General features: G+C 38.9%; 1 protein-coding gene across 19 annotated transcripts in view; it reads left to right on the top strand.

Annotated features, from left to right (window-relative positions):
- The window catches only part of LOC308195067 (uncharacterized protein), a 1,623,621-nt gene that overhangs the window by 1,484,486 nt on the left and 111,934 nt on the right, over positions 1-27,201 (top strand). The window contains exon 5 of one of the 19 annotated variants that reach the window (XM_080591900.1): positions 1,299-26,776. The exons of the other annotated variants lie outside the window; for them this stretch is intronic. Within the exon in view, the coding sequence (XP_080448026.1) occupies positions 1,299-1,391 (93 nt within the window). The 3' untranslated portion in view covers positions 1,392-26,776. Of the gene's footprint in view, positions 1-1,298; positions 26,777-27,201 lie in introns of those variants that run through there. 19 annotated transcript variants of the gene reach the window in all.

Genomic DNA, 27,201 nt, shown 5'->3' with positions numbered 1-27,201 from the left:
CTGGGCAACCCATCCCAATGCCTGACTGCTCTTTCTGAGAAGAAGTGTCTCCTCATTTCCAACCCAAACCTTCCCTGGCACGACGTGAGGCCATTCCCTCTAGTTTTATCACTGGTTACGTGTGAGAAGAGGCCGACCCTCAGCTCCCCACCACTTCCTTTCAGGCAGTTGCAGAGAGCAATGAGGTCTGCCCTGAGCCTCCTCTTCTCCAGACCAAACACCCCCAGTGCCCTCAGCTGCTCCTCACAGGACTTGTGCTCCAGGCCCTTCACCAGCTTCGTAGCCCTTCTCTGGACACGAAACTGGACACGTTAACTTACATGATGTCAGTTTTCAATACCCATCAGTTTTCTTCACCAAACCAAAAAAATGGTTTGGAGAATATGTATTTATATTTTCTTATTCATGTATCTGTTCAAGGATCTAAAAACGTTACAGGAGAAGCCTTAGTAATGTTGGAGCCAGAAATAACAGGTAGTGTTTGATACACAGTTTTTAGTTTCATATTCAAAATGTTGAGGACTCTGCAGGAAAGGGGTTGTAATCTCACCGTGAAATTTCGGCAGTCAAGTACTCGTTTATTTTAAATGTTCTAAGTGTCAGTCGGTTTTGTCCATTACGTCAAGCCAGACTTAGCTGCAAACATTTGAGGTAAGTGTATTTAGATGGACTGTCGTAGATGTGTGTGAAGTATTTTGAAAGACAGAAGGCATTATGGCCTTTTTATTGTTTTGATAGCACTGATCAGGTGAGAGGGGCAACCACTGTAAAGAACCTGCTTAATTGAACGGACTTAGTATTAATATTCTGCAAAAAAATCTTGCAGCAAACTCTCTTAGTTTTACTGGTTTTAAGGTGGCTTATTTAGGTATTAATTAAGTAAACAAGAAGCCATGCAAAATTCAAAGGTGTTAAAGAATTAGTTTTAGTGAGAAAACAAAAGAAAACAAAGCATGAAGGGTAGTAAACATAAACTTTAAATCAAGCAACAGCTTCTCTGTGCACAGCATACAGCAAAGTTTGTTAGATTGGCTTCTGGAGAAATTAAGCAGGTCGTGTATTTAATATGTCTAGAATGCTTTGAAAAATACGAAGTGCTTTATAGCTGCTGCGGTTTTCATTTCTTAAATTGTTAATTGTATATTTATTTATTTCCAATTGATGGAAATTCCAAAGCAGTTGTATTTTTGTATGGAAATTCTTGGTAATGATTCTTGAGATTTTAGTACCTGGGAGACCTCAGAGAGGTCAGGTAAACTCCCAGGCAACAAAGTCTTGGAACATTTTATTCCATACAGGTTGTGGATGATACCAAGAAGAAAAGACTAAATCACAAATTTAATTACATCGCTATAAATTCACTTGGAGCCATTACTCCAGGATTGCCCTGAGGTGGGATTGAAGTACCTAGTGGAATATGGAGCATTTTGCGTGCATGTGACAGTTATTGAAGTTTTGCAGATCATTTGGAATAGTTGGAGTTCTTATGCAGATGTTATAACTTTGCTGTTATCGGAGCAATTACATTTTCTGGTTTGTATAATACCTAGTGTACTGGTGTTATCATCTGTATTCAGACTCCTAAGCATCAGCATGAATGGAAATAAAGATATACCTCAGTAGTAAGTCCTTTTGCAAGGTTTGCATGTAGAAGGGGGCTCATAGTTACACAGTAGCCTACAAATGATAGGAGAACTGTTGTCTATTCTTGTTAAATGAAGCTGTAGAGAAACTGACAAATCTATCAGTCCCTGTAAGGTCATGCATAATGTGGCAGAAAAAGTCAGTACATGATACAGAGTCTGCTGTTACCCGTGTTACTACATGCTTCTCCCTGCCAGAAAAGTCTATACCTTCTCAAAGAGGTTGGGAAGAAATCTAAATTATCATGGGTCACTAAAGCAGTGGGAAATAAACATAATTGAGGTGGAGTAAGGATGCATAAAATCAGAGGCCCGAGTAGAGTTCTTAAATCTATATCTCTTGAGGTATTTAAGAGTCTAACTCATGGTGACATTATGAGGAACTAGGTTTGTAAATAGGGTAGCTGGTGGGTTTGGGATTGGTTAAGGAGCGTACCTTCATTCTTACAAGATGTTACATGATGGTAGTAATGAAAGGAGACTGTAACTATTCTAAACTGTCTTTCTCTGCATGAACACACAAGCTGTGCCTTAGAGGAACATCATTTCTGCTTCTAAGGTGTAGCTGGCACTTAGGAGTGAAGTGTTATTTTAGAGCATGTATTTAGGAATGCATATGTGTGGGGTAGAGCATGACTTCATCCACCATCCCCAGGATGGTGTGGGTCTGCCAGAAGCCTCCTGGGCTCACCAAATATGAATAAGATATAAAAACACTTTCAGTTTCGGAGTTCCACAGTATTGCTAACATTTTGGGCTGTATTTTCTAATGGCCCTGCTTACACCACTGTGCCTTCCTGATACTGATTTCTTTTTTCACTTCTTACATTCTTTTTGAAATCTGACACTGCATTATGTTAACAGACTGAAACTGCTGGGACATGGGAAAATATTTTGCTTTCCTTCCTAGTATTGCCCAAGTGCTAATATGAGCCCTTGAACTTTGATTTATTTTCCAGATTTCCATGTAAAGTTGCTATATTCTTTATGAAGAAAAGACAAGCCCCGTGGGTGGGGATAATTTCTCAGAGCTCAGTTTTTTAGACAAATGAGTATCGAACAAAAATGTTGTTGCTTCATGTTAACCTTAAATTTGAAATGCGAACCATGGCTAGGCTCCCTTTTCTGTATATATTAAATAAAATAACAGATTTATATACATGTAACTGCCCATTGCTTCGAGGATTCTGCATAAAAATTTGTTTTAATGCCCATCTTTTCTGTTCAGTTTGTTTTCCTTGATTAGTTTTGAGTAGTATTCGTAGTGCTATTGGTCAAGTCAAAACAAGGAGGCCATTTGCTGCTACATACAATTACTGACTCACTCAACCATGGGGATTAAGAGAACAAATAGCAATATAAAAAACCTCAATGGTCACTTTTTCAAGAATTTCAGATTTTATTTCAGAACTTCTTTTAAAATATCTAGTCTTTTTGTTTGCAACACTTTTCATTTCTGTTGCATTTTGCAAATTAAAATATTTCATTTCCATTCTTAAAAGGTTCCTGCTTGTGTTGTAATGAATCAGTTGGAGACTGATCTAGAAAATATGAAACACGCTTAGGGGTAGAACCATATAGACTTCTATGCCAAAAGAGCCAAGTTCTATTACTTCTGTGTACCGTTCAGTGAGGATCCATATAGGCTGTACAAAATTTATCAGAGGAAACAGTATAACACAGGATCGCCTTCCTTCTGGAAAGTAATTATCTACCACTCTTGTCTACCACTGAACTGATGCTGGTAGTAAGTTGATGATGGGGCATGTAGTCCGTGACTTAGTTAATAAATTGTGTTCATTTATCTTAAATTTTCTTACAGTAATGTGACAAGTTACCGCATGTTCTCCTGACGTAACCCTTGTCCCCCTCCATTCTGTTGGCTTCACCTTCCATTTCATTTGTGTGCATCTAGTTTATAGTATTACAGTATGTATAGCAATCGGCACAGAGAAGCACAGATCCAGGAGGTGCGTTGCCATCATACCAATGAAAGATTACCAGTGTATTTGTTGTTTTCTCTGAAGCTTTTGTAATCATCTTACAGCAGAATCTGTCTTGAAGAAACAGAGGCTGTTGCATTCAAGCAGCCTTGAGAATTTGGACTACAGAAGGGGAAAGACAAGGAGAGGCTTTCAGAGTCAATCCCCATAAGAGATGTCTATGCTGTTATCGTTTTAGGAACACAGCTGATGATGGAGTGGGTAAAAAATGCGTTCTATCCTATAATCAAAACTATACGCAGCATTTATTATTACATAACTGTCAGCACAGCAAATGAAACCGATTGCATATATAAATAATAGACTTTGGCTGGCTAGCATGCTATTGCAGGTAAACAGGGCAGTGTATAACCAGTCACATCAAAAATTGATACTTTTTTCTTAAATCACTTTGCATCTCATTTTGTGCTTTTTTCAACATATTTATAAGCAATGTTCATTGTGTCTTGCTCTAATAGCCTTACAGTAATAGATTAAGAAATAGCAATTATATATATCTATCTTCATGTAGCCAACTAATGGGGACTGAACAAGGGAGGCTCAAAATATGAATTGGCCTCTCATAGGCCAGTGAGAATCACTTAACCACCTTCATCAGCAGAGGAATATTTTGATGGTAGGTTGGAGTTTGTCACTAGTCACCTCATTTACCATGTGCCTTAGCATAGTTTCCAGGAGAATCTGCTCCATGACTTAGCCAGGCACAGAGGTGAGACTGACTGGCCCAGGTCTTTCTTTTTTTCCCCTTATTAATAATGGGGGTTATTTTTCCTCTCTTCCAGTCAGCAGGAACTTCACCAGACTGCCACGACTTATCAAATATGGTGACTAGTGGCTTTTCAGCTATATCTGCCAGTTCCCTCAGGACCCACAGATGTATCTCTTCAGGTCCCATGGATGTGTTTCTTAGATGGACTTGAAGCTGATCTTCTCCTACAGTAGGCATTTCGTCATTCTGCCAGTCCCTGCCTTTGCCTTCTGGGACTTGGTCTATGTGGCTAGAGCTCTTGCTAGTGATGACTGGCAAAAAAAATTCAATACCTCAGCCTTCTCCATAACCCAGGTAACCAGGTTTCCTGTTTCCTTCTGGAGAGAGCCCATAATTTCTCTACCCTGCCTTTTATCACTGATGGACCTGCAGAAGCCTTCCTTGTTGCCCGTGATGTCTTTGGCTATATTTAATTCTAAAACGGCTTTGCTTTACTAACCTTCACCCTGGCTGCTTGGACGATGTCTCTGTGCTCCTCCCTGCCTGGTCTTCAGAGCTGGCACTGACATACCCCCCCATCCCATGACTGGTCTGAGCATAATGGATATGAAACACCTCTCAGGAGCTGTCTTGGTCACTGCAGATGACTTGAAGGAGGCTAGGAGCTGTCAGTCCTGTAAACTTCTGTGTTGTAGGTAGGCTCATGGTGAAATTTTTTTGTAGTAAGATCAAGAGATAAATTTTCAGTTGTGTGCAGAAGCCATCGTGTATCTTGTTCCATTATTTTCCCAAGGAAAGTCCTACCTTTTCTTCTCCTTGTAATTCCACTCTGTCTAGGGCAAAAACTAGATGGCTGTTGCTGTTATTTTAGAAGCAAATGAGAGCAGATGCAGCCAAAATATTAACCTTCTCAAATGTCAGCAGTGCACTGTAGTCTTTCTTTATGTTGCAGAAGTGGATGTGGTTTATTTTGTGTGCCAAAATGATTGAAGACATGCTGGAATGCCGTTACTCACTCCAGAAGGATTTATGCCTATTGTATGCAGAAAAGATCTGAATGAATATTTTGTAACTGCCAGTGTTTTGTTTTATTGTGTTGTGTGTTTGCTGTTTAAACAACTTCCCCATCACTGAAATGGGAGGCTGTCTATGTAAGGGTTTCGCCTGCTCTTCTTTTGGGGAAATTGAGTGAGATCACAGTGAAAGCTGTGTCTTAATCTGGATTATTTTTTTATTCATCTGGAATTTGTCTTACTCCTCTTAAGGGAGGAGCTGCTTTATAACACTAAGGTTAACATTCAGTGGAGAACTATCAGAAAAGTTTCCCTCAAGTCTGAAAATATAATTTTTTAGTGCTACATTACTCTTTTTTTTTTCTTTCTTTTTTTTCCTTTTTATTCCTTACCTTAAAAACCAGGTGTCTACATGTTGGGTTGTTTGCTTTTTATTACTCTCTCTACAAACTGGAATGAAAGTATTTTAGCCTCTGGTGTATTGTACTTGAAAAGGTCTACATTGTGATGTAGATACTAACTTTCTACTTGGACTAGCTCAAAAGAATTTTACAGTAAAATGTAGGTATATTATATTTTAACCTGAATTCTACCACACAAATACTTCTTATGTTTGAATCTCTAACATCATGCTTTTTTAAAAAAAAATCCTCTTGTTGATATTTTATACATCAAACCAGAAGGATATATTTTAGATCATCTGAATAAAACAAGCAGCACCGTCAGTGAGAATTTCAATAGAATAGACTTTAAACCTGTGTAAAAAATTCAAATTTTGTTTTCTTTACTTATTTACAGATAAGTCGGCATATATTTGTGTGTTTGCTTCCTGGAAGTAGGTAGAAATGGAAGGGCAATGTGGAAAACACTTGGTGCTTACTACATAGCCAACCCCAGGCTTTCCTTAAGTTTAGAGAAGAGCTCCTCCGTGGGTTCAGTGCCATAGTGAATGTTGAAATCATGTGAACAATCCATTTGCCTCTCAGCCATTACCCAGTTCAGCAATTAGCTTAAAAAAAAGCATTGCTGTGTGAAATGACCGCAGTTGGAGTTATTCATCAGCCTTATGTTTCACCTAACCTCACTTGGCTACCATGGAGAATTGGCTACCAGTGATCTGACCCTAATATACCAAACCACAAAGTCTTCTGTAGGTAAAAAATCAGAGGATTTGACTTTTCAGGCATGCTTAGGGCTAATATGATGTGCGCTCTGACTGTACATAAGTGTCATTGACATAAACACCGTTAGCATTAAAAAGGAGCAATTATGCAAATTCGTGGTCACGTTATCAACTCGTATCACCATCATGAGGTAGTTCTTTTCCTCAGAGCCTGAACTTCATCTCTGTTTTCCTTAGTCCTTGGGTGTGCAATATTTGTAAAACTTGGATGATGGCAGTAAAATTAATTCACTTGTAAAATAGACATTACTGTTATCAAAATGAAATGCCTTAAAATTATCAAAGTAAAATGCTTTGAGATTGTGAAAGTGCAACTTAAGTGTTTAGTTTAATTAATCAAAAAAAAAAATCATTCTTTTCATCCTGAGGATGGAAAACATTTTATAACGTCAAACGTTGTTGTTTCCTTTGACTACATAATTTCCGCACATGCTGCTCTGAAAAATTAAAACAAAATACTTCCATTACCAGGTGCATTCTCATGCAGACTTCAAGATGGCTATGGTTCACTGACTTCACTCAGTGTCCTCTTTATTCTTTGTCACTTTTGATTAGGAAACTCTTCACTTCTAATAACTAAATAAAGTTGATTAGCTCTAATTGTGTAGTTAACTAGATTTTATCACATTCTAATGGGAATCGTGTACTCTGGGTTATTGGTTTGCCTGTCACAGGGATAGTGGGTCATATAAATGTTCTGATCATTTTACAATGTATGGGCCCAGTCTGCTTTTGGGTATTGCAGTAGGTTTGCAAGGCTGTATGACACATGAAGAAATAGAGTACCAAGGGGAAATAAAATCAAATGGTTTTACATTTCCAGTGACATGAAGAAAAGATTACTCTTGTTTTACTCATACTGAAAAGTAATCATTCTATAATGAGGATCAAAAATTATCATCATAGTAATGAAACCTTGCAATTGCTTAAAATACTTTTAATTTATTACACGTATTTGTCATATTATTGACAATCATTACTTTGAATTATGTTACCGGCCATCCTTACAGTTTTGTGAAATAATAAACTGATATAAAGCCATAACAATAAAAAATGATAGGCATTACCATCCTTTTAAGGAACAACCATATAAAAGGAACAAAAAGAGCTTTTCCTAAAGCTTCTAGAAGGCAAGGGGTGCCATTCAGGACAGGTCATACTTTAATTTCTGTTGGGAAAAGGGGACGATGGATCGTTTAGGAGACATTTCTTCTCAGAAGGAGCAGTCAGGCATTGGAACGGGTTGCCCAGGGAGGTCGTGGAGTCACTGTCCTTGGGGGAGCTCAAAGAAGGGTTGGATGTGGTGCTTAGGGACATGGTTTAGTGGGCGACATTGATAGTAAGGGGATGGTTGGACCAGATGATCTTGGAGGTCTTGTCCAAACTTACTGATTCTATGATTCTTAAAGTGGTGAAAGGTGTGAATGTGCTCCGTGTAGGTTAGACAGGTGTTACGTGACTCAAGCCAACAGGTGTTGAACCAGGTGCAGATAATATGGAGAACTTCTGTGTCGAGGAGCTTCACTTGTGTTTTCTTCTGGGGAGTGCGGTTCACTTAGAGTCTGTGTAGTTCACAGTAGCAAGAAAGAACGAAAACCATGAGTATGAGGGGTTGTGTGATCTTTTCTACCTTTCCTGTGTGCATTAATGGAGGAGGACAGTTTAGCCACCACTAGAGTGGACTTGCCAGCCCCAGGCTAGTTAACCACTGAACAAAAGTGGATGTGAGTTGTGAGTCTCCATAGGGTAGCAATGATTCTCTTGAATAAAAGGATGGCTCCATAAACTGCATTTAGTGATGAGGAAGCCATAGCACAGTTCTATGAGAGAGGACCTCTACTATGGCCCTTTATGTCTGAAAGTTTTGCACCTACGGTTGGTTTTCCTGTGTCCCAAAGATACCATTGGCTTACCAGTAAAATCATAAGGTCAAGTAAGACTCATTGTTCTGTGTAGGGCCTTATACAGGCAAAGAAGGCAGTGGTTGCAATGTGCTGCTGTCCTCTCTGTGAGTTGAATGGACAGCTTGGTATTTGCAAAAACAGACTGCTAAGACACCTGCAGTTCCTAAGGCAGATTCTTGTATGGTAGTTTCCCATTGAGTAGCTTTGAACCACATGTATAGAGGAAGGCTTCATTAGAAGGACAGGACTAGATCTCATCTGAAGTAAGATTTTTAAGTGCCTAGAGCATGGATCCCAGCTGGGTCTGCAGTGCCAACAACATCTACATACTGACCTACACTTGGTAGACTTCCTTACTTGCTAATGCAGAGAGTCTGACTTTACAGGACCGTGAAGTCAGTATCTCCTTTAGGAGTGCTGTAGTTAGTAATTTGCATGATCAGTACAAAAGAGTATCAATCGATTTGTGAAAGCCTTCAGTAGGATGCTAACAGTTCCCCTTCTCAGGACTCAGGAGACTGACTAACAAAAAAAAAGTAAACTAAAAACACATTTAAGAGTGTTTTTATAAGGGGAATTCTTATTTCATCGATGCAAGTATCTTGCTGTGTAGAAGAGTAAGTCATCTGGGGACCTGATGTCAGACAGAGGTAGGAACAGGACAACAACTGAGATGACAACTAAATTATGCCCTGTGACACTGAAATGGCCTCTGAGTGCCTTTCTGAGGGAACTGTCTGGCTTCTTGCTGCTGTGAACAACCTTTGCCCCCTGTTCAATTTCATTGAGATAACTGTCGACTTCAAGGAAACCAGGGTTTCATCCTTTTTTTTGAAATAATTTCTCTTCTTTTTTGAACATCAGAGTCTTGACCTCAGTTCCATCATCAAATTCAGCTATTCAAAGGATTCAAATCCAGATCTCTTTTTTTGTACTGAAGTCTGCCTGCAAGCATGTCCTTATAAATAGGAGTTGTTCCTTAGACACAATCTAACCAAATATATCTAATAAAAAAAAAAGATTAAGAATAAAAATACTAAGTGCCAAGTTGTTTATTTTTGCCAAATGTGTCTCTAAAATATTTTCTTTTTCAAACATTAATGTCACGTAGATTTTGTAATTCTCTCAAAATACATGTTTAATAATATCACATGATGTGTATTTTAATATGAGTAAGACATGGAAAATATATCAGGAAGAAAATATAGATAAGGTAATAAGAACATTTTACTTATTCCCTTCACAACATTTGTAATATGTGTCACTGTCATATCATCTTGTAAGGTTCAAATAAGAGAACATACAGTCTTTTTTTTGGCATTCCTGTAGTTCTTGCTTCCGAAACGGACAACTAAATTTAGAAATTTCTCTGGAAGGTTTTATATATATATTAATATATATAAATCAATTTGTAAAGTGTCAATTATACTTTGTCACGCTATTGGAAAATGATGAGCCTCATGGAACAGATACAAACCATGCTGATCTCTCCAAAAGTTTACCCAGTGCTACATCATGTTTACAGCTCATTTATTCAGACACAGAAACTTGAAGAATTCCTCTTATGTGGAGTTCCTCATGTTGGAAAGATGGGACCCTGCAATACATTTATTATTCCCTTGTCACACTCAATGGAAGCATGGCCATGTCAAAATCTTAAGATGGGTGCTCGTTGCCTTGGAACCAGCATGTAAGCTGTGCCTTACTGATTCAGAGATTCCCTCCATTTCAGGGACACTGCTGTCATGATGCTACATGGAGATATGGCATGATATATGGAGGGCATGATATGTTTATAAAGTAATGCAAGATAATATGATGGCAACATTTGGAGGCATTAATTACTGTACTACCTGTATGACTGTCTCTTTCTCTTCCCATCCTTCCATCCATTCCCTGCTTCTCCATGCACAGTCAGCTCACTTCCACTAGCATTACAAACCCCATAATTAAAATTACAGGTTAAAATGAAAAGTTGCTCGGGGAGCCAGAAAAAATGAATGATGCCGGGTTTCCTGCAGGCTTGTCACCTCTGTATCCTAAACACCTTCCTTCACTACGACTACCACACCTTTCTCTGGTAGCAGTACAGCTCCCCATCAGTTAGACACGGCATTGTTGGCTGCTCTGGAGCTCAGCAGCTGCTGCCAACAAAATACAACATGCTGTCTTCGTGCTTTCCCCCCATGGTGTTATTTACACATAAATTCTTTCCTCTGCCTGATCATGAAGCATGTTCATAACTTAATTACATTTAAAATAGAAACTTCACATTAAAACTTAATCAGAAATGACAAAGAATATTATATCCTTATGGAGCCAGGCTAATAAACAATTCCAATATTTACCTGTGCTGTATTTCAGAAAACAGAAAAGAAGGTAAAGTAAGGTCTGTTGAAATTCAGGAACAGTTTCATGGAGTTGGGTAGAAATAAAAGCTAATTTTCATGCTGTAATACCTCTTTAATATGTGCCAAGGTATCTCTTTCAATTCTAATGAAGGCTTTTGCTGTCACAAGTTGCAGAAAACTCTGCAGTATCTTATGTCTTCAGGCTTTAAGCAGAGTAAGTATCTAGAGTATGCAGATTTTTGCAAAAACAATATTAACTGTGGAGTCAGCATGATGGTTCGTGGATAATTGAAAAAGAAGAAAAAAAAAAGAAAAATGGAGGTCTCAGGAACATAAATGATTCGGCTATAATGTAGGTTGTAAGGATGTATGGCATGATGTTGCCACATTTACTGTTATGGGTTTCATTATGTAAGTCTGAATGCCAGCCTTCCTCACTCATAACTTTTCAAATCCTGGCTCTCATTCCTTGACCTCAATGTTTATTCCAGAACAAATTCCTAAAAGAAATTTGGATTCTCAATTCACCGCATTAAAGCTAGTTGCCATCAGATGTTAGCAATGTCACTAATCTGAAAATAGGAATTGGTCAGTGTGGTGTCTGTGCATTTGCATCTGTATGTCTTGATACACATGGGAGACACATTGCTGGGTTAAATGCTGAAGGGTCAGACAGGTCTCTCCTGGCCTTCAAAGAAAGAGTGATGCTGGCTGTAAATACACAACTGTAAAAAGCAAGTGAACAGTGCAACAGTTTTGGACATCATGCCCAGGGAAGTCAGAGAAAGGTCTGGCATATGGAATACGCAGCTGATAAATGCCACCCAGGCTATGACATCTTACACCATAAAGGCTAGCGTGTGACAGGTCTGTCACTCCTCTGACATGCCAGCCATATGTCACAGAACTGTGCACTGTTAGTGCACCACGTTACTGCACTTGTTGATTGGGTTTGCAGGGTGCCTGGGCTATCTGATAGATTGATTTTCCATGGATAAACTTCCAGGGGAAGTCTAAGCTGTATATACTTTACAGATTCAGCTAAGGGACATTTATTCCTCATACAATGCACAATGGAAAGGCAACAAAATTTATGTGGTAGTATAGTTCAGAGAATTAAGGAAAAACTCCAAGATGGAAGTTGATTATGCCTGCTTTTTAGAGGTGGAGTTATGTAAATCTGCCTTCCATCACAACTGCAAGTAATGCTTCACAGCAGGAAGCTCTGCATCTTTTCTTCAGCTGCACAGAAGTATGCAGACACCTCCTTGGGACAGAAACATTTATCATTACAGTGTTCAAAGTCATACCCAAATAATAGTACTGTCTGTTATCTGTCATCAGGCATGGCAATAAGATGGGTTATCTCGCTGTTTACTATTTTCTCTGCTAGTATTTTTTTATGCTGCTGGCATCGTATTGTGTTTCCTTGTGAAGAAGCTCATCAAAGCTAACCTGAGAAAACTCCCTCTGAAGCCTCTCTGTATGAACAGAGAGAGCAGGAGTGGTGCCAGCATTTTCCCCTAATATATTTCATTCTAAGAAAAGAGAAAGGTGACTCACTGTAGAGAGCAGCTCTTGTTATTTTGACAGTTCTGCCTGGGCAGCTCCTTAAATTATTATTAAACTCCACGAACAATGATATAGGATATGTGAATTCTTCAGTTAACGCTTTTGTTACATTATAACTTTAGCCAATTTGTGTAATAAAAACATCCTTTGTGCTGAGAAATTCCCTGAAAACCTGTTCCTGTAAGTGAAGCCTTCTGTTAGTTAGAACCATTATTAGAGCTTTGTCTTTATCTGACCTAAAATGTTCATTTCTCTCTCCCATTCTCACTGCCTCATCTTCTCTGCAGAAATGTTTATTTATTAGATTTAATCAGTGTTAGGTCACAGGTGAAGTGACAGTGTAGCTTCTCTTAAAAATACTCAGAGACAATAACACCTAATAGCACTCAGTGATTTAATGAATAAAGTGTCACCAAAAAAAAAAAAAGAGAGAGAGAAGAGAAGGAAAAAAAGGTAACATAAACAAAATATCTTCAGTACAAGACTCAATTATAAATATTCAGGGTGTTCGTATTGAAAAGCCCTGTACAGAAAGGGCAGAGCAGGGGAGTGGGGCAGGTTGGGGGTGGAGACACTATTTTAACTGCCATTACAGGGAAAGTAATACTTAATTTTAGGAGTTTTACTCTATTGGCATCTGGACAGATTCAAATGCTTTGTTGCTTTAACTTCTGCATAGTTGCTTAGACCAATGCAAGAGGAAGCATAAGCAGCATCGCAGCATCAAATCGAACCAGGGGTGAAAGTTTGCTTGGTGCTGATGGAAATTGGTACACAAAGTGCGAATTATGTCACACAGGCCTTTGATTGTGAATGGGGAAACAAATAAACAAACAACAAATAGTCTAGTCTGTTCACCTTATCCACTCAGCTGTGTCTCAGACTTCGTTTGCTAAACTCCTGTAACAAAATCATAACTATGGTTACATTAATGGGAAAGTTTCATAAACTCATCAAAAAGTGAGATTTGCTTGTGGAACAGTTTCACAGCAGCTGATCCAAATACCTCGTTCATTGCTTCAGATAATTTAATGCCAGAAGAGACCATTCTTCATCTGATCTGCATAATCAAGACCTCAGACTTTCTCTCTGGCGTCCTTTAATTTTTAGAAATGGAGGCTATTTTAAAACTGGATTTAACAGCTCTTGGGATGGTGAACTCTTGTTGCAACAGTTGACTTATCCTTGGTAATAGACAGTAGACAAAATAGAAAGAAAACCTCTAGATAGCATCATATCTTCCACATTTAATTCATTGAACCAGTGTGGGATGAAGCTGATAGTTACACAGTATTTGCTGGTTCCAATTTGTTACTATCACGTTTGACCCAGCTAGTTAACAGTATATGCAGAAGTGATGAGATTCTGGCAGTTTTGCAACTCCTACTTAGTTGCATTCCAGCATCAATAGTTATTTTGTTAGCAGAAGATTTCCCAAAGGTTTTGCCAAATATCTTGCCTTGAATGGCTAAACCCTATAAGCAGCTTTATTTAAATAAAAGTGGGCATAATAGGTTAACTAAAAAATCAAAGAAACTGAATAGTTTAAGTAGATATATAAAAACACTGTGACAGAAAATCAAACTATGACTTCCTGCCTTTGCTTTCATATTGATTTCAAGGAAAGCAGCAGTGTTTTTTTCCTAGCTTTCTTGCTCATAAATTCTATATTTTCCTTAGTGACAAAACCTTGCTCCATTGAAAACAGGGTAGTTTTATGTATGGCAAATTTAAACCTGCAGAGATAAATGGGGAGTTCCTTCCAGCATAGAATCATAGAGTCATTAAGGTTGGAAAAGACCTCCAAGATCATCTGATCCAACCATCACCCCACCATCACTGTCACCCACTAAACCATGTCCCTAAGCACCACGTCCAACCTTTCCTTGAACAACTCCAGGGACGGTGACTCCACCACCTCCCTGGGCAACCCATTCCAATGCCTGGCCACTCCTGAGAAGAAATGCCTCCTGATTTCCAACCGAAACCTCCCCTGGCACAACTTGAGGCCATTCCCTCTAGTCCTATCACTAGTTACCTGTGAGAAGAGGCCGACCCCCAGCTCCCCACACCTTCCTTTCAGGTAGCTGTAGAGAGCACTAAGGTCTTCCCGGAGCCTCCTCTTCTCCAGACTAAACACCCCCAGCTCCCTCAGCCGCTCCTCACAGGACTTGTGCTCCAGGCCCTTCACCAGCTTCGTAGCCCTTCTCTGGACACGCTCCAGGGCCTCGATGTCCTTCTTGTAGTGAGGGGCCCAAAGCTGAACACAGCGCTCGAGGTGCGGCCTCACCAGAGCAGAGCACAGGGGGACGATCACCTCCCTGGTCCTGCTGGCTGCACTATTCCTGGTACAAGCCAGGATGCTGTTGGCCTTCTTGGCCACCTGGGCACACTGCTGGCTCATGTTCAGGCAAGCATAACATTTTATTTGGGAGCTCACATTTTCTGTGTTAACATAACTGATCCAAAGTCTTTCTGCCAAAGAATAACTATCTCCAATGGACAAGAGAACATGCACACTTCACCGGCAATGCCTACATCAAAGAATATTTACAAGGCATAAAACTGAAAAGACTCACCAGTGAATGTCCTAGCCTTGTGTCAATCTGCAGTCAGTAGGTGCAGTGGTCCTGAGATGGAAGAGATGAGAGATTGTTAATGTCCTTTTTGGTAAGAAGGAGAGCATCCAAAAGGTTCACATGGACAGGAACAAATGTGCAATCAGTCTTAGTTCCCTAAAGAACTAGAATTGCACCCAGAAATATACATAAAATTAAGTCCCCTTCTCTTCTGTCGTTACTTCATCTCTGAATACTTTGTCGGCCCATTTACGATAGTGACAGGCAGCTTTAATTAAGACATTACACTTGAAGTTGTTCTAATTATTGGTTTCTAATTAATGGATTTTTCCCTGGTACCTTCCTTTTGTGTGTGTGTGTGTTTGATTGTTTCCTGAAATGTATTCTAGTAACACAACCCTGCTATAAAATCAGTGTTGGCCTGCTAAGTAATTTTTTGTATTAATTGTTACAGGGTGGTTGTCCTACAGGCTCACTCTTTCTTCAGCAGTCATGTCAACTGTTTTGCCATTAGTACATTCATTGTAATGGGTGAAGGTTCTCCCTCACACAAATGGGGAAGACTTTAGGAAACCTAGTCATACACCTCTTTGTAGAGGCCTGGAGACATTTCTGTTTTCTCTGCAACCACTACTCTTACTGTAAACACTGCTACCATTACTTCTTTGTAGCTACAGGTAATAACTGTCAAGAACGAGCATGGAATCCCCATTTCCATACCTACAAAAACAAACAAACAAAAAAAACCAGCAGAAAACAGTCTTGGTATCATAAAAACATGTTTCAAATAATATTAACAATCATTAGTCTCAGGGCCTTGTCCAGCCTGGCCTTGAACACCTCTAGGGATGGGGCGTCCACAGCCTCTTCGAGCAACCTGTGCCAGTGCCTCACCACCCTCTAAGTGAAAAATTTCCTCCTAACCTCTAACCTCTTTTAGTTTAAAACCATTCCCCCTTGTCTTATCATTGCCTGATTAAGTAAAAAATTGCTGTCTTTTTTATAAGCCCCCTTTATGTATTGAAAAGGTGCAGTGAGGTCACCCCAGAGCCTTCTCTTCTTCAGGCTGCTTCAGCCCCAGCTCTCTCAGCCTTTCTTCACAGGAGAGCTATTTCCCAACTCTTTCTCTGCAGGGCTGCTCTCAATGAGTGCTTCTCCCAGTCTGTACTCCTGTCTAGGGTTGCCCTGACCTACGATTCACACAGTTGTGTGAATAAAGCTCTCCCTCCTCTAGAGACATATATAACTGCTCAAACATCTTTCTTTATTTTCCTTCTGGAATAGTTATGTTTGATTTATGATGTTCCAGTGAGGAGTAGTGAACGTGTGATGAAGATGATCCTGGAGAATCTGGATGAACAGCCAAAGTGTTTATGTCTTCAAAATAGAATCCTAAAAATTAAGCAAGCTAGCCAGCAAACCAAAAATTGAAGAAAGTAGAAAGGAGAAACTAGTGTAATTATTTTCTATAAAGCAAATTTTAAAGAAGTTTTCCAGGAACATCTGTGAAGTTTGTGGAATGATGAAACAATGATTTCATTATTCACAAGTACTATGCTGAATTTTATGTTCAGCTTTAAATTGATAAGCCTTTTCTTTCTTTACATGTCTTAAAAGTGTTGCTAACGTGAACTTAATGTCAAAAACTAATGATGAAGGGTTTTAAAAATGGGATCATTTAAGTCTGTGTTGAAGCACAAGCTTGATACTCAAAATTGCTGTGTTTGGCACTTCCTCTCCTAGCAATCCTCATCTTTACCCAACAAACAAGCATTTTGACACTAATATTTTATCCCATGTACATAGTCACAGGCAATTGAAGTGTTCTCTCACCTGTATAGATTTTCTCCAACTGTGACTGCTTGAAATCTAGAGCAATGGCACACTCTTCACTTCAAATATTTTCACCTTATCACCCAGGGAACTGCGTTTGAAACCTTTTTAATAAAAGACTGTGTTATAATTGAGGCCTTTGTATGCTTCATCTCTCAGGGCCTGTGAATCATAATGAGATTTTGAACAAGGTGTACAACCCATGCTAATTCAGCAGGGTTTGTGTCACGATCTAGTGATGGTCTTTATAGTCAGTTAATAACTACTTGTTCCCATCTTCAGTGCAGATGTTATCCCTTTATCACTGATGGTCAAGCAACATCTTAATGTAACATTAAGTAAACTTTTCAAATATCTTTAATTGCTCATACTTCAAAACGAAGGTACAGAGCAAGTGCCATGCAGGCATTCATGCCTTCAGAGACCATTCTCACCATGGTCTGATAGTCATGCTTACTTTCTTGCACAGCACTAATTTCCCCCTTTCAGACTGCAGGCTTTGTAAGAAATTTAAATTACAAAGCAAAATATTCTTGAAAAGTGCGTTAGCTGCATCAGCTAGAAATACAGAAAATGAATATATGATTTGTGTAAATTGTGGACTGTAAGTGCTTTCCAAATTAAGCTAATATATAAACATATTAATAAGCTGCAACAAACAACCCTTTAGTGTGCCATGAAAAATGCTCTATAGCTACTGTATAAAATGCCCTTCTTTTAGTTGTGCCACTTGAAATCGGGAAATAGAGTTGATAAGGCTGGAGAACCCTCGCTGAGGAAAGAAACACCTGACCTTCATTTTGTTTTGTCGCTTGTTATTTCTTGTTATCTGGTGTGGAACTATCAACCCTAGCATGAAAATCAAGAATTTGCATGCTATCCTTTACTCCATTTTGCTAATTTGTTAAGCAGCAAAATTATATGTAAGGTCCTTTTTAAGGTGTTTCTAATGAAATCTCTTTGTAATCATTGAAGGACCTATTCTGAAGAAGTATTTATGATCTCCCATTTACTACTAAGGTGCAGACTTGCTGCTGGGCATCTGCCCACACAAAATTGGGCACTGCACACAAAACTGCCATCTTCCTGCACTTCATACTGTGAGGGCTAGATACTCTAGAGCTCATCAAGAGCCTCAGGTAATGGACAATATGTTGTTATCATATCCCATTAGGTTCCCAGCTGTTCAGGATCCTAGCAAGATGTCTAAACTCTCCTGTACATCTTTGAACATACATGGGTTCACTTGTTCATCACCAAGCTACTTCTCTGACCCTACAGCCCTAGATCCTTCATTTCCCCCCCTGGTCCTTCTCTTGCTCTTACAAAATCTTCTCCTGCTCCAGCTGGGAAATAAAGATTTTACTAGTAAGGACAGTGACAGACAACATGGCTGGGATGAAACTAAGGCTCCAGATGTCCTCCAGGCATTCAGCCAGATGAAGAAATTGGCTGTGAAACAGCCTGGCTGCATGGAGGAATACCTGAGGAAATTTTCTCCTATGCCTACAGCTGGGCAGATGCAACAACTTTTATTAGGAAATGGTGATATTTAAGAAAGCTGTTTTCTTTCCAGGACAGAAAGGAAAATGAAATAACCATAATCTCCATCTGAGATCACTAGTAGTTATTCTTCTGGACACACCAGAACATCCCATTTTACAATAAATAGAATTGTTTGGTTACTGTGTAAATAAATAAATAAATAAATAAAAGAAGTGCAAGTATGAAAAGCATTTAAAATAAAATCTGAAAGTATTTTGAAAATTCAAGGTGATATATTTTTGTGGAATGTCAAAGTGATCCATTTTGATAGCATCAGAATATAAATCTGAATAAAAATAAAATAAAAAATAATAATAAAAAAATCATTTAATGCCTAACTGTAAATTTGACCAGGCTTATTCAAAATTAACCCAAGTCAAGGTCCGTAACAAATTTTTTAGACCCAGCTTGTATTTAAAGTTACCTACATGGCCCCTGGTTCTGCCACAAAAAAATATTAAAATATGTATATTTCTATTTATATATGTCGGAAAGAAGCATGATGCTTTACTTTCACCTCTAGAGCAAGTACAGCTGTGGAAATGCTACAGCAGTTATTCTTTGTTGTTCCAATGTATTGAGAAGCCGTAGCTCTGCAGCTCAGCTTAGAATATTGATTTCCTTCGCGGGTAGTTGTTTTTTTGTTAGGACTTGCAGTAATAAGGAATTACACATGGAATTAAAACAGTCAGATTTGTGTAGCTGCAGTAGATGGTCAGCATTGCGCTAACCTGCAAAGGATTACACAGGGTAAGAACTTCTTTAATAAATTTGTTCTAAAGAAAAATCACTGTTGTACCATGCCTTCTGTGGCAAGTGGTATCAGACTTCTGCAACCATGGAGCTCTGCCTGCCAGTAAAATCTGTGCCCTCTGGGAGTCCTCTCTGTTGGCAAAAGTGCTGCCTAGCTATCTAGAGAATGAGTTGAACTCCTGTAGATTTTAGCAAAGAAGACTGGTTTTCCAAAATTCTTATTCCCTAGCCATTGTTGTGAAGGGCTCAGTATTGGCTCCTTCTTCTGCCTTCGGAGCTCTAGGACTGCTTTTATCAACAGCCCAGATTACTGGAGATGATTAGGGATCAGAGGTGCTGCCAAGTGAAGGGACACTAGAGCAGCACTTCCATGGACTCTGTCATTAGAGCATGGTGTGTGTGGGGTGACTGTCCCATCTCCCGGGTAGTCATAGGGCACTTGGACTTTCTTTGGAATTGCTTTCACTTGTCACTTGCTTTCATTGGAACAGTGAATTTTGAAGCACAAAGTGAAATAATTTCTGTAGGAGAGCTGGAGAAAGTCTTGTACCTGGATGAGACAAGGGTCTGAGAATTCACGTTTTTAATTTAGCCGCCTGCAAGTCTTTACGTTTAATATGGAGGGAGAAAATAAACCTGTGGGCCCAAAAGATAGGTTTTGGAAAATCATGAGTTATGCCAGTATTGGGAGAATAGGCTTCTCTATTAAAGACATTGTGCAATTTAACGTTAATACAGTGGTACTGCCTGAAGGTCCCTAGCAGAATAGATAGTATACATTATAAGATAATCTAAATGGGTATACCAGTCACATCAAAGTTCCTGTAGCCTGTTTCTGATGGGGTCTGTTCCTGTTTCTGATGGGGTCTGAGAGGAAATACCTGGAGAACAAGGTAAACATTTAGGGTAATTGCCCTGACTGATCTCAGTCACCACTTTTAATAAAAATTTCAGCCCCTATCCCTGCTAGATAGGAAGAATTCTATACGATGATTTCTCCTGCCCACACAAGAATAAATGTTTGAAGTTGCTCTCTATTGAATTTCAGTCATGTCTTAGTTATTTATTTATTATTCTTATCAAAATCTATGCCAAAAATATTTTGGTTAGCATGGGACTCCACTGAGTTGGCATGGAATGAACATAATGGTAAACAGTCTTTGTCTAAAATACGTGAGTGTACCATGTAGGTTTTTGGAAGGTAAGATATCTATAAATTTGCATGCTGGGGGAGAGACATGATTGAATATCTAGGATGTGACATCTACAGATACCTGTGAATAAGTTTAAATGATGGACAGAAATTCTTTCTGGGGAAATGGGGGTTCCAAAATAGCTAAAAGAGCAAAATACAAACTATTAAATTGTGGTGAGGTTCGTGTTGCTAAATGACAAAGGATCAATACATTTCTACAATTACAGATAGTTTTAAATAACTTTTTTTCCAACTTTTTATTTTACTTTTAATTATAAAATTTCTTGAATGTGGAGATGAAGTACAGTGATCATCTTATAATAATCAATTTGCTTTTAATTTCTGAACATTTTACAGACTGAATGTAATCTGAGCATTTTAAAGCTTTTCCTTTGGAACATGCTATCATTAAAATATCCTCTGTGGAGTCCGCTTTTATCAGGGAAATTAAAGGGGATATCATCCATCTGGCATTTCACAACTTGTGACCATATATTGCTCCATTCAGAATTAGCAGGAAGAATTTACAGGTATTATTTAAGGTAGTTCCTTAAGGCAAGTTGCTGTTTGATTAGATAGATTAAGCATATAGCCAGATAAAAAGAAATTGCAGTCAAGTTAAAATAATGAAGTTTGTCTCTTAAAAATTCAGTAGCGTGCACACCATACAGTACTTACTGTCTGCTTTCTAATTGCCCTAGAAGAAACAGAATAAAATTTGAGTACAATTTCTTTTTGTGAAGGGTTTGTGAAGGTGTACAAAGAGAAAAACTACTCAAGTTTTTGCTTTTCTTTGACTATCTTCATAGCACATAATGAGGTCATCTGCACTGAAAACAAGATGGCCTCTACTCTTTTCTGAGATCTTCAGCATTTTGTTTTGTTTTTGTAACTGAGTTACAAACCTCTCTCAATAGTTTTTCACTCAATAATCTTGTCCCCTTAGATTGCTTTCTCCAGCCATCTGCTGAAACTTTGTGCTGCTTGACCTTGAAGAAATATATATCTGTAATTTCCATACCCTTGATACCTTGAAAGTCAGTCAAAATCCTGCACATTTCCGTATTAATTTTTCCATTATAGAATTTAGCACGCTCAACCCCACACCCTGTGCAAGTCATACAGCATGCTGTCTGGAAAAGTACAATTCACACCTGAGTAGCAATTTGCATTTGTGGGTGAATAAAATGGGAGATTTTGCCTCTGTGGTGTACAGTAGGACAAACTCTTAGATTCATGTATTTTGCTACATGAACATAAATGTCCACTGCTTAAAAATGTCGGTGATGCAATCAAAACTGCTTTCTGGTTATGTGACCAAAATATATTGTATAGAGGTGCAGCATAAGTATATCAAATCACATAACCTTTGGCAATTCTATTTTATAAATAAGCATTTAATGGAAAGTGAGTTCCATTATGGTATGAAGTTTAACCTTGCAACTCTGACTTCTGCACACAGTGAAACATGAATTGTAGTGTCGTTTTATTTCTCATTATCAGATTGCCAAGTTATAAAGTATTATCACTACAACCTCTGAAGTGAGCTGGTGTTTTGTGTGAAACCATGAAGAAACTTCTATTCATAGAGCTCAACATATAGCTGTTATTTTCCGCCTTCTCTTAAATGATTGTTCTTTAAAAATGTCAGAACAAATATAGTACTGCCATCTAATATACATATTGGACCCTAGTCCACCTACTCCCACCTAGAATGGGAAACCTTTTCAGATTAAGTTAAGCATACAGTGCCATGTGGGAGGTGCAGAGCAGGATTTTAGTAACCAGTGGTGAATAGGAGGCAGCTGCAGGAGCAGCAAACGAACTCCAAGGAATCGGGATCCTGTTTACATGCAAATGCCTAATTAATTAATTAATTAGTAGGAATGCAGATGAAAAACTCAGAAAATTTATAATTTATATAAAAGATCTCTAAGGAAATTGTCAGCAACACTTGAGTGCTTGATGCCTCCGTATATGGGTAACTGAGTATTATGTATAGCTACATGTATTTTAATACCCTTAAAGCATGAACTGATCTTTCTGATCACATCAATACACTTTAGTATAATTTGTTGAGACAGACACAAAAACATGCTTGATTACAAAGAATGCTTTGAAGACTCAATAATTGACTACTGAGTCAGGAATTATCCAAAAGGAGATCATAAAACAGCATGATGCGATATGCTAAGTGATTGCAAGGATGTTCGAGGAGGTAACTTTTTAATGACTTTGTTATCCCTCTAGGCCAATTCTGCCATCTTTACTCATGCTGGAGAGTGTTTTATTCCACTAATAGCCCATATCTGATCAGTGGGACTCTGCAAAATAAGACACAACTCAGTGTGAACCAACATGACAAAATGGGTCCATGCTTTACTGGGTGTATATGTTTTATTAAGCAATTTGTAGTTGCTTGGGGAAATGATTTATTAGTACTGACTTTCTGGTAGCAAAAAATACAAATTAAACCTAAGTGTGTTTTTCAAGAACATATTTCTACCACTGGGACATTTTTTCATCATGAGCAATAGGAACACATTCTGACTAGGTAACTGTACGATCTTCATCAGTTTGGTGTTTAAGGACTTAATAAGTATGAATGCCATGGAAAGAATGGAGTATTATTACCACTTGATAGACAAAGAGCTAAAACACACAGTAGAAATTTCCTGTTGAAATTATTGTAATCAGATCATACTGAAATTTTAAGAATTCATTTTTTTGTGTCTTACAGAGTTGGAAGCTTATTTGCCAAGAATAAACAAATTTAAAACAGTGATAGAGAGATGGCCAGTCATTGCTTTGTATTAACGTATTGTATTAACTTTAAACTGACACAACAGTGTAAAGAAACATACCTTTGTGGTCTTCTGTGTTTTCTCTCCTCCTGATAGCAGAAAATTATCTGTGAAGAGTAACCTGTTGGTAAATGGATAGTTGGTGGGCTACTGCTCTTGCAAACAGAACCATACATGGGTGTAACGGCAACCAATTTAAGTCGCATGATCATGATTGGGATACATATCTACGTTGCATGTGAGTTGGGTTTAGTTCCTGAGTGATCATGACCAGTTGCCTTTAAATAAAATAAAATAAAAAAGTGTAAATAAAATAAAAGAAAAAAACGATACCTTGCACACTACGAATGTTAGGCACATGCAGTCCCAACTCTGGGGTCCAGCATTCCTCTCGCACGGTGTTTGGGCAGGACTTACCTCAGGGCATGATCTGGGCTGTAATGAGCACACTGTGGCCTGTAGCTGCCTACTTCAAAATGCTGAGCTCAGAGATTTGCCTGAAGCCTCACTGTTCTCTTAGGCTTGGGCCCATTATTCAGAGCTGTTGGATTTGATGGCAGTGGGAGCCATAGAAGAAATGGAGATAAATAGACTGCATTAAGAGAATAAGCTTATAAAACTATGCCTTTATTCCTCCCTTAGCAAAGAGTTTCATTTCCAGTTAACAGGTAGAATTTATGCTGTTTTGTGAGGACTGAGAAGAAACCATTCAGCTGTATAGCCATAGACATCTGCACCTACTTTAAATTCCCTAGATGTTTCTACGTGGTGTCCAGCAGCCCTTTCAGAGTCTGTAAGTCTCCCTGAAGTCTTGTTCACAGCTGCTGTCTTGTGAAGACATCTTGATAACCAAAAAGATGATCAAAATGATGCTACAAACCCATGTTTATATTCACTCTCAAAATTTCCTGACTTTGTTGTACAGACCTCAGCTATTTTTCATTCCTCAAGATACCTTCGTCTCCTCTGAAAGTCATCTAAGTCCAAACTGTTTCCTTGACCTTTTATGTAAAAGACTTGAGTCATCCTGTCAGGAGATGAGACTAGCACAGTGCAGGTTCTTATCATGTGAGTGGTGCTGCAGCTGGTGAGTGAACACCTTGCCAAAGAGGACAGTTTACAATCTGTGTGTAGGCCACTATTTATTAGACAGCTCAGACTAATGTACAAACCCAAGCACATTCTGATTTGCTCCTAAATAATTTGCGCAGAGGATACATGCTAAACTTGATGAATAGAAAGAGACTGGATTCTGTGCTAAGCTTAATAAAGTAGCTAATTCGCTGTCAATGTTTTGACCAGTGCTATTGTAAAGTATTGCTGAGATTTTCTCTGGGCTAATATGTACCCACTGGAGAGATGTCATGTAGATAATTCAAATTACCTGCTTTTATTACAGAAGATCTTGAGAACAGTTTACTGACAGTGCCCTGCCAGCCATTTGAACAATGGGTGCCAGCTGAAGCCAGCTATTTAGAATGAAGGTCAGCCCTGAAAAGGCATAATTAACCTGCTGAGCTATAAGCATGTCACCAAGGCTCACCCCCCCGCCTCTGCTGCATAGAGAAATGAGACCTGAAAAAGATCTTTAAGCATCATTAAGTCCAATTACATTCTAAGTAGGACAGACTGTTAAAAGACTCTCTTACTCAAGCTTTTTACCGCTTAGCTCCTCTGCACGAGGATGTGTTATGTTCCATTTCTCCAGTTCCCTAGCAGGATGTTTTGAAACATGGGAAGAAAAGCAAAGGTTGTTCTGCATAATACATGGTCATATCAGTACTATAAACATTTTAAATGATGTTTACATTAGTAAGTAATCTGAATAATTAAAAAATATGCAAATTTAAACTCTTTAGAAGCAATAACTTTGCATGTAAGTTTTGTGAGAGATATTTTCATTCTTTATTTATTAAGCAGTAACAATTAAACCCAGCAAAATTTAGTTAGAAAGTAAAAGAGATGGCCTACAGCCGTTTTGTTCTAAAGCAGTTTGAACATGGTGACCTAGCGTAGCTTTTACATGAAAGTGAACTTGCATAAACACTCCCTGTCAGTGGTAGCCAACAGAAATGTAGACTGAGCTATTACCTGTGGTGGACCAAAATTTGAAGCACTTCCATAACCCCGGGGTGTGGAAAATAATACTACTGTAAGCACACTCTTACATTTATAGGATGGCTTCAAACATCAGCATGGGTGTCCTGATTTTGGCTGGGATAGAGTTAATTTTCTTCCTAGCACCTGGTATGGTGCTGTGTTTTGAAGTTAGGATGAGAATAATGCCAATAACGTGCTGATGTTTTAGTTGTTGCAGAGTAGTGACTACACTAAGCCGAGGTCTCTTCTGAATCCTACCAGAAAGGAGGCTGGGGGTGCATGAAAAGCTGTGAGGGGACAGCTGACCCAAACTGTCCAAAGGGACATTCTATACCATACGATATCAGGATGAACACTAAAAACTGTGGGGAGTTGGCTGGAGGGGCTGCCATTACTTGGGGTCTGACTGGGTATCAGTCAGCTGGTGGTGAGCATTGCATTCGGCTTCAGTCTTTATTTATCCTTTTTGTTGTTATTGCTTTTGTTTGTTTGTTTCTCCTTTTCTTTCCTTTTTTTTTCCTTTCTTTCTTCTTAAACTGTCCTTATCTCAACCCGTAAGCTCTTGTACTTTTCAGTTTTCTCCCCCATCTCCGTGTGCAGAGGAGTGAGTGAACAGCTGTGTGGCGTTAGCTGTATGATGGGTTAAATCACAACTGGCCTTATGGCATCCAACATGGGGCTCAAAGGATTGAGATAATGACAGATCTGACCAGAGCATGTTAGAACTAATTTGTTATAAGCACTATATTTGTATAATAGCTGCCAGTCACCATTTTATTTGTTCACAGTGTTGATTTATTTGCTCTCAAGGTTGTTTTTCTTAACCTCTTTCTTTGTGTTTATCACCTCTGGGGGCTGGCCTAAGTTTGTTTATGGTTTTGTCAGTTTGTATATAGCATGTGCTCATGTTACACAACTGTGAACTTAATCTGGTTAAGTAATGCCCAGGGAGGTGGTGTCACCATCCCTGGGGGTGTTCAAAGACAGGTTGGACGTGGTGTTTAGGGACATGGTTTAATGGGTGACATTGGTGGTAGGGTGGTGGTTGGACCAGATGATCTGGGAGGTCATTTCCAACCCTTATGATTCTATGAATTAGACAACGCAGGCTACTCTGATGTTGGGGGGCGGGTACTTTCTGCTTTTCCCACAGATGGAAAAAAATAGTAAAAATGCAATTTGGGAGGAGGTGTGGGGTTGGCTTTTCAGAAGCCTATCCAGATGACAGATTGTGGGATGATCTTCCGAGAATACTAAAACATTATGTGCATAATGATGAGTTTTCAGTTCTTTCTCGCTTCACCTTACTAAAGACATATTAATTGCATGCAATCCAGGTTGAAAAGTACTGCATTTTTGGTGCCACTTTTAGATCTCTGATGCTTCTTAGGGGCATACCTGATTGTTTGAGGCAGACTGCAATCCTGTGTCTGAAAAACATGTTCCTTTGCAGAAGACCACACTGACTTCCTTTGACTCTCCTTGTGTACGTTTTAAAAGCTGAGCATTACCTTTATTTGTCAAGAGAGCCACGGTTTTCTTAAAGCCTGTTTGCACAGTGAAGTGCAGGCAATCACATGCAAACTCAGTCCGTGCTCTGAATTGGCAGGAAAACACCCTGTTTTAGGTTGAAAGTAGTTTTGTTACTGCAGCAGTTCTGTTGGGCTTATTGCTGTTGGTAGAGCCATGCTTTAGTATCAGCTCATAAATGTATTCCGGCTGTCCTGTGCTGCTGTGGCTCAGGCTGTGGCAGAGCTTGAGCAAAGGATGTTGCATACGGCTGCAAGAACGTGAATCTTAGTGCAGCACCTTGAGTGACGGGACAGATTGTGAAGGTGGAGGGTCATGAAGGACTGGTGTGACCCCAAAGTATTATGAATATTCTCTCTACAGAGGGCTTAGCACTCTGACAATTTTTGATGTCTGGCCTGATCCTTTCAAGTTCATATTTCTCTCTCTCTCTCCTCTCTCTCTTTTTCTATAGCATACTATTTAGCCTAGATCCTGGATTATG

The sequence above is a fragment of the Anser brachyrhynchus genome (genome assembly GCF_964034855.1).
Source record: "Anser brachyrhynchus genome assembly, chromosome: 4".
Classification (NCBI taxonomy): Eukaryota; Metazoa; Chordata; class Aves; order Anseriformes; family Anatidae; genus Anser; species Anser brachyrhynchus.
The sequence above is the reverse complement of the archived record's forward strand: the minus strand, read 5'-3'. Positions and strand labels throughout refer to the sequence as shown.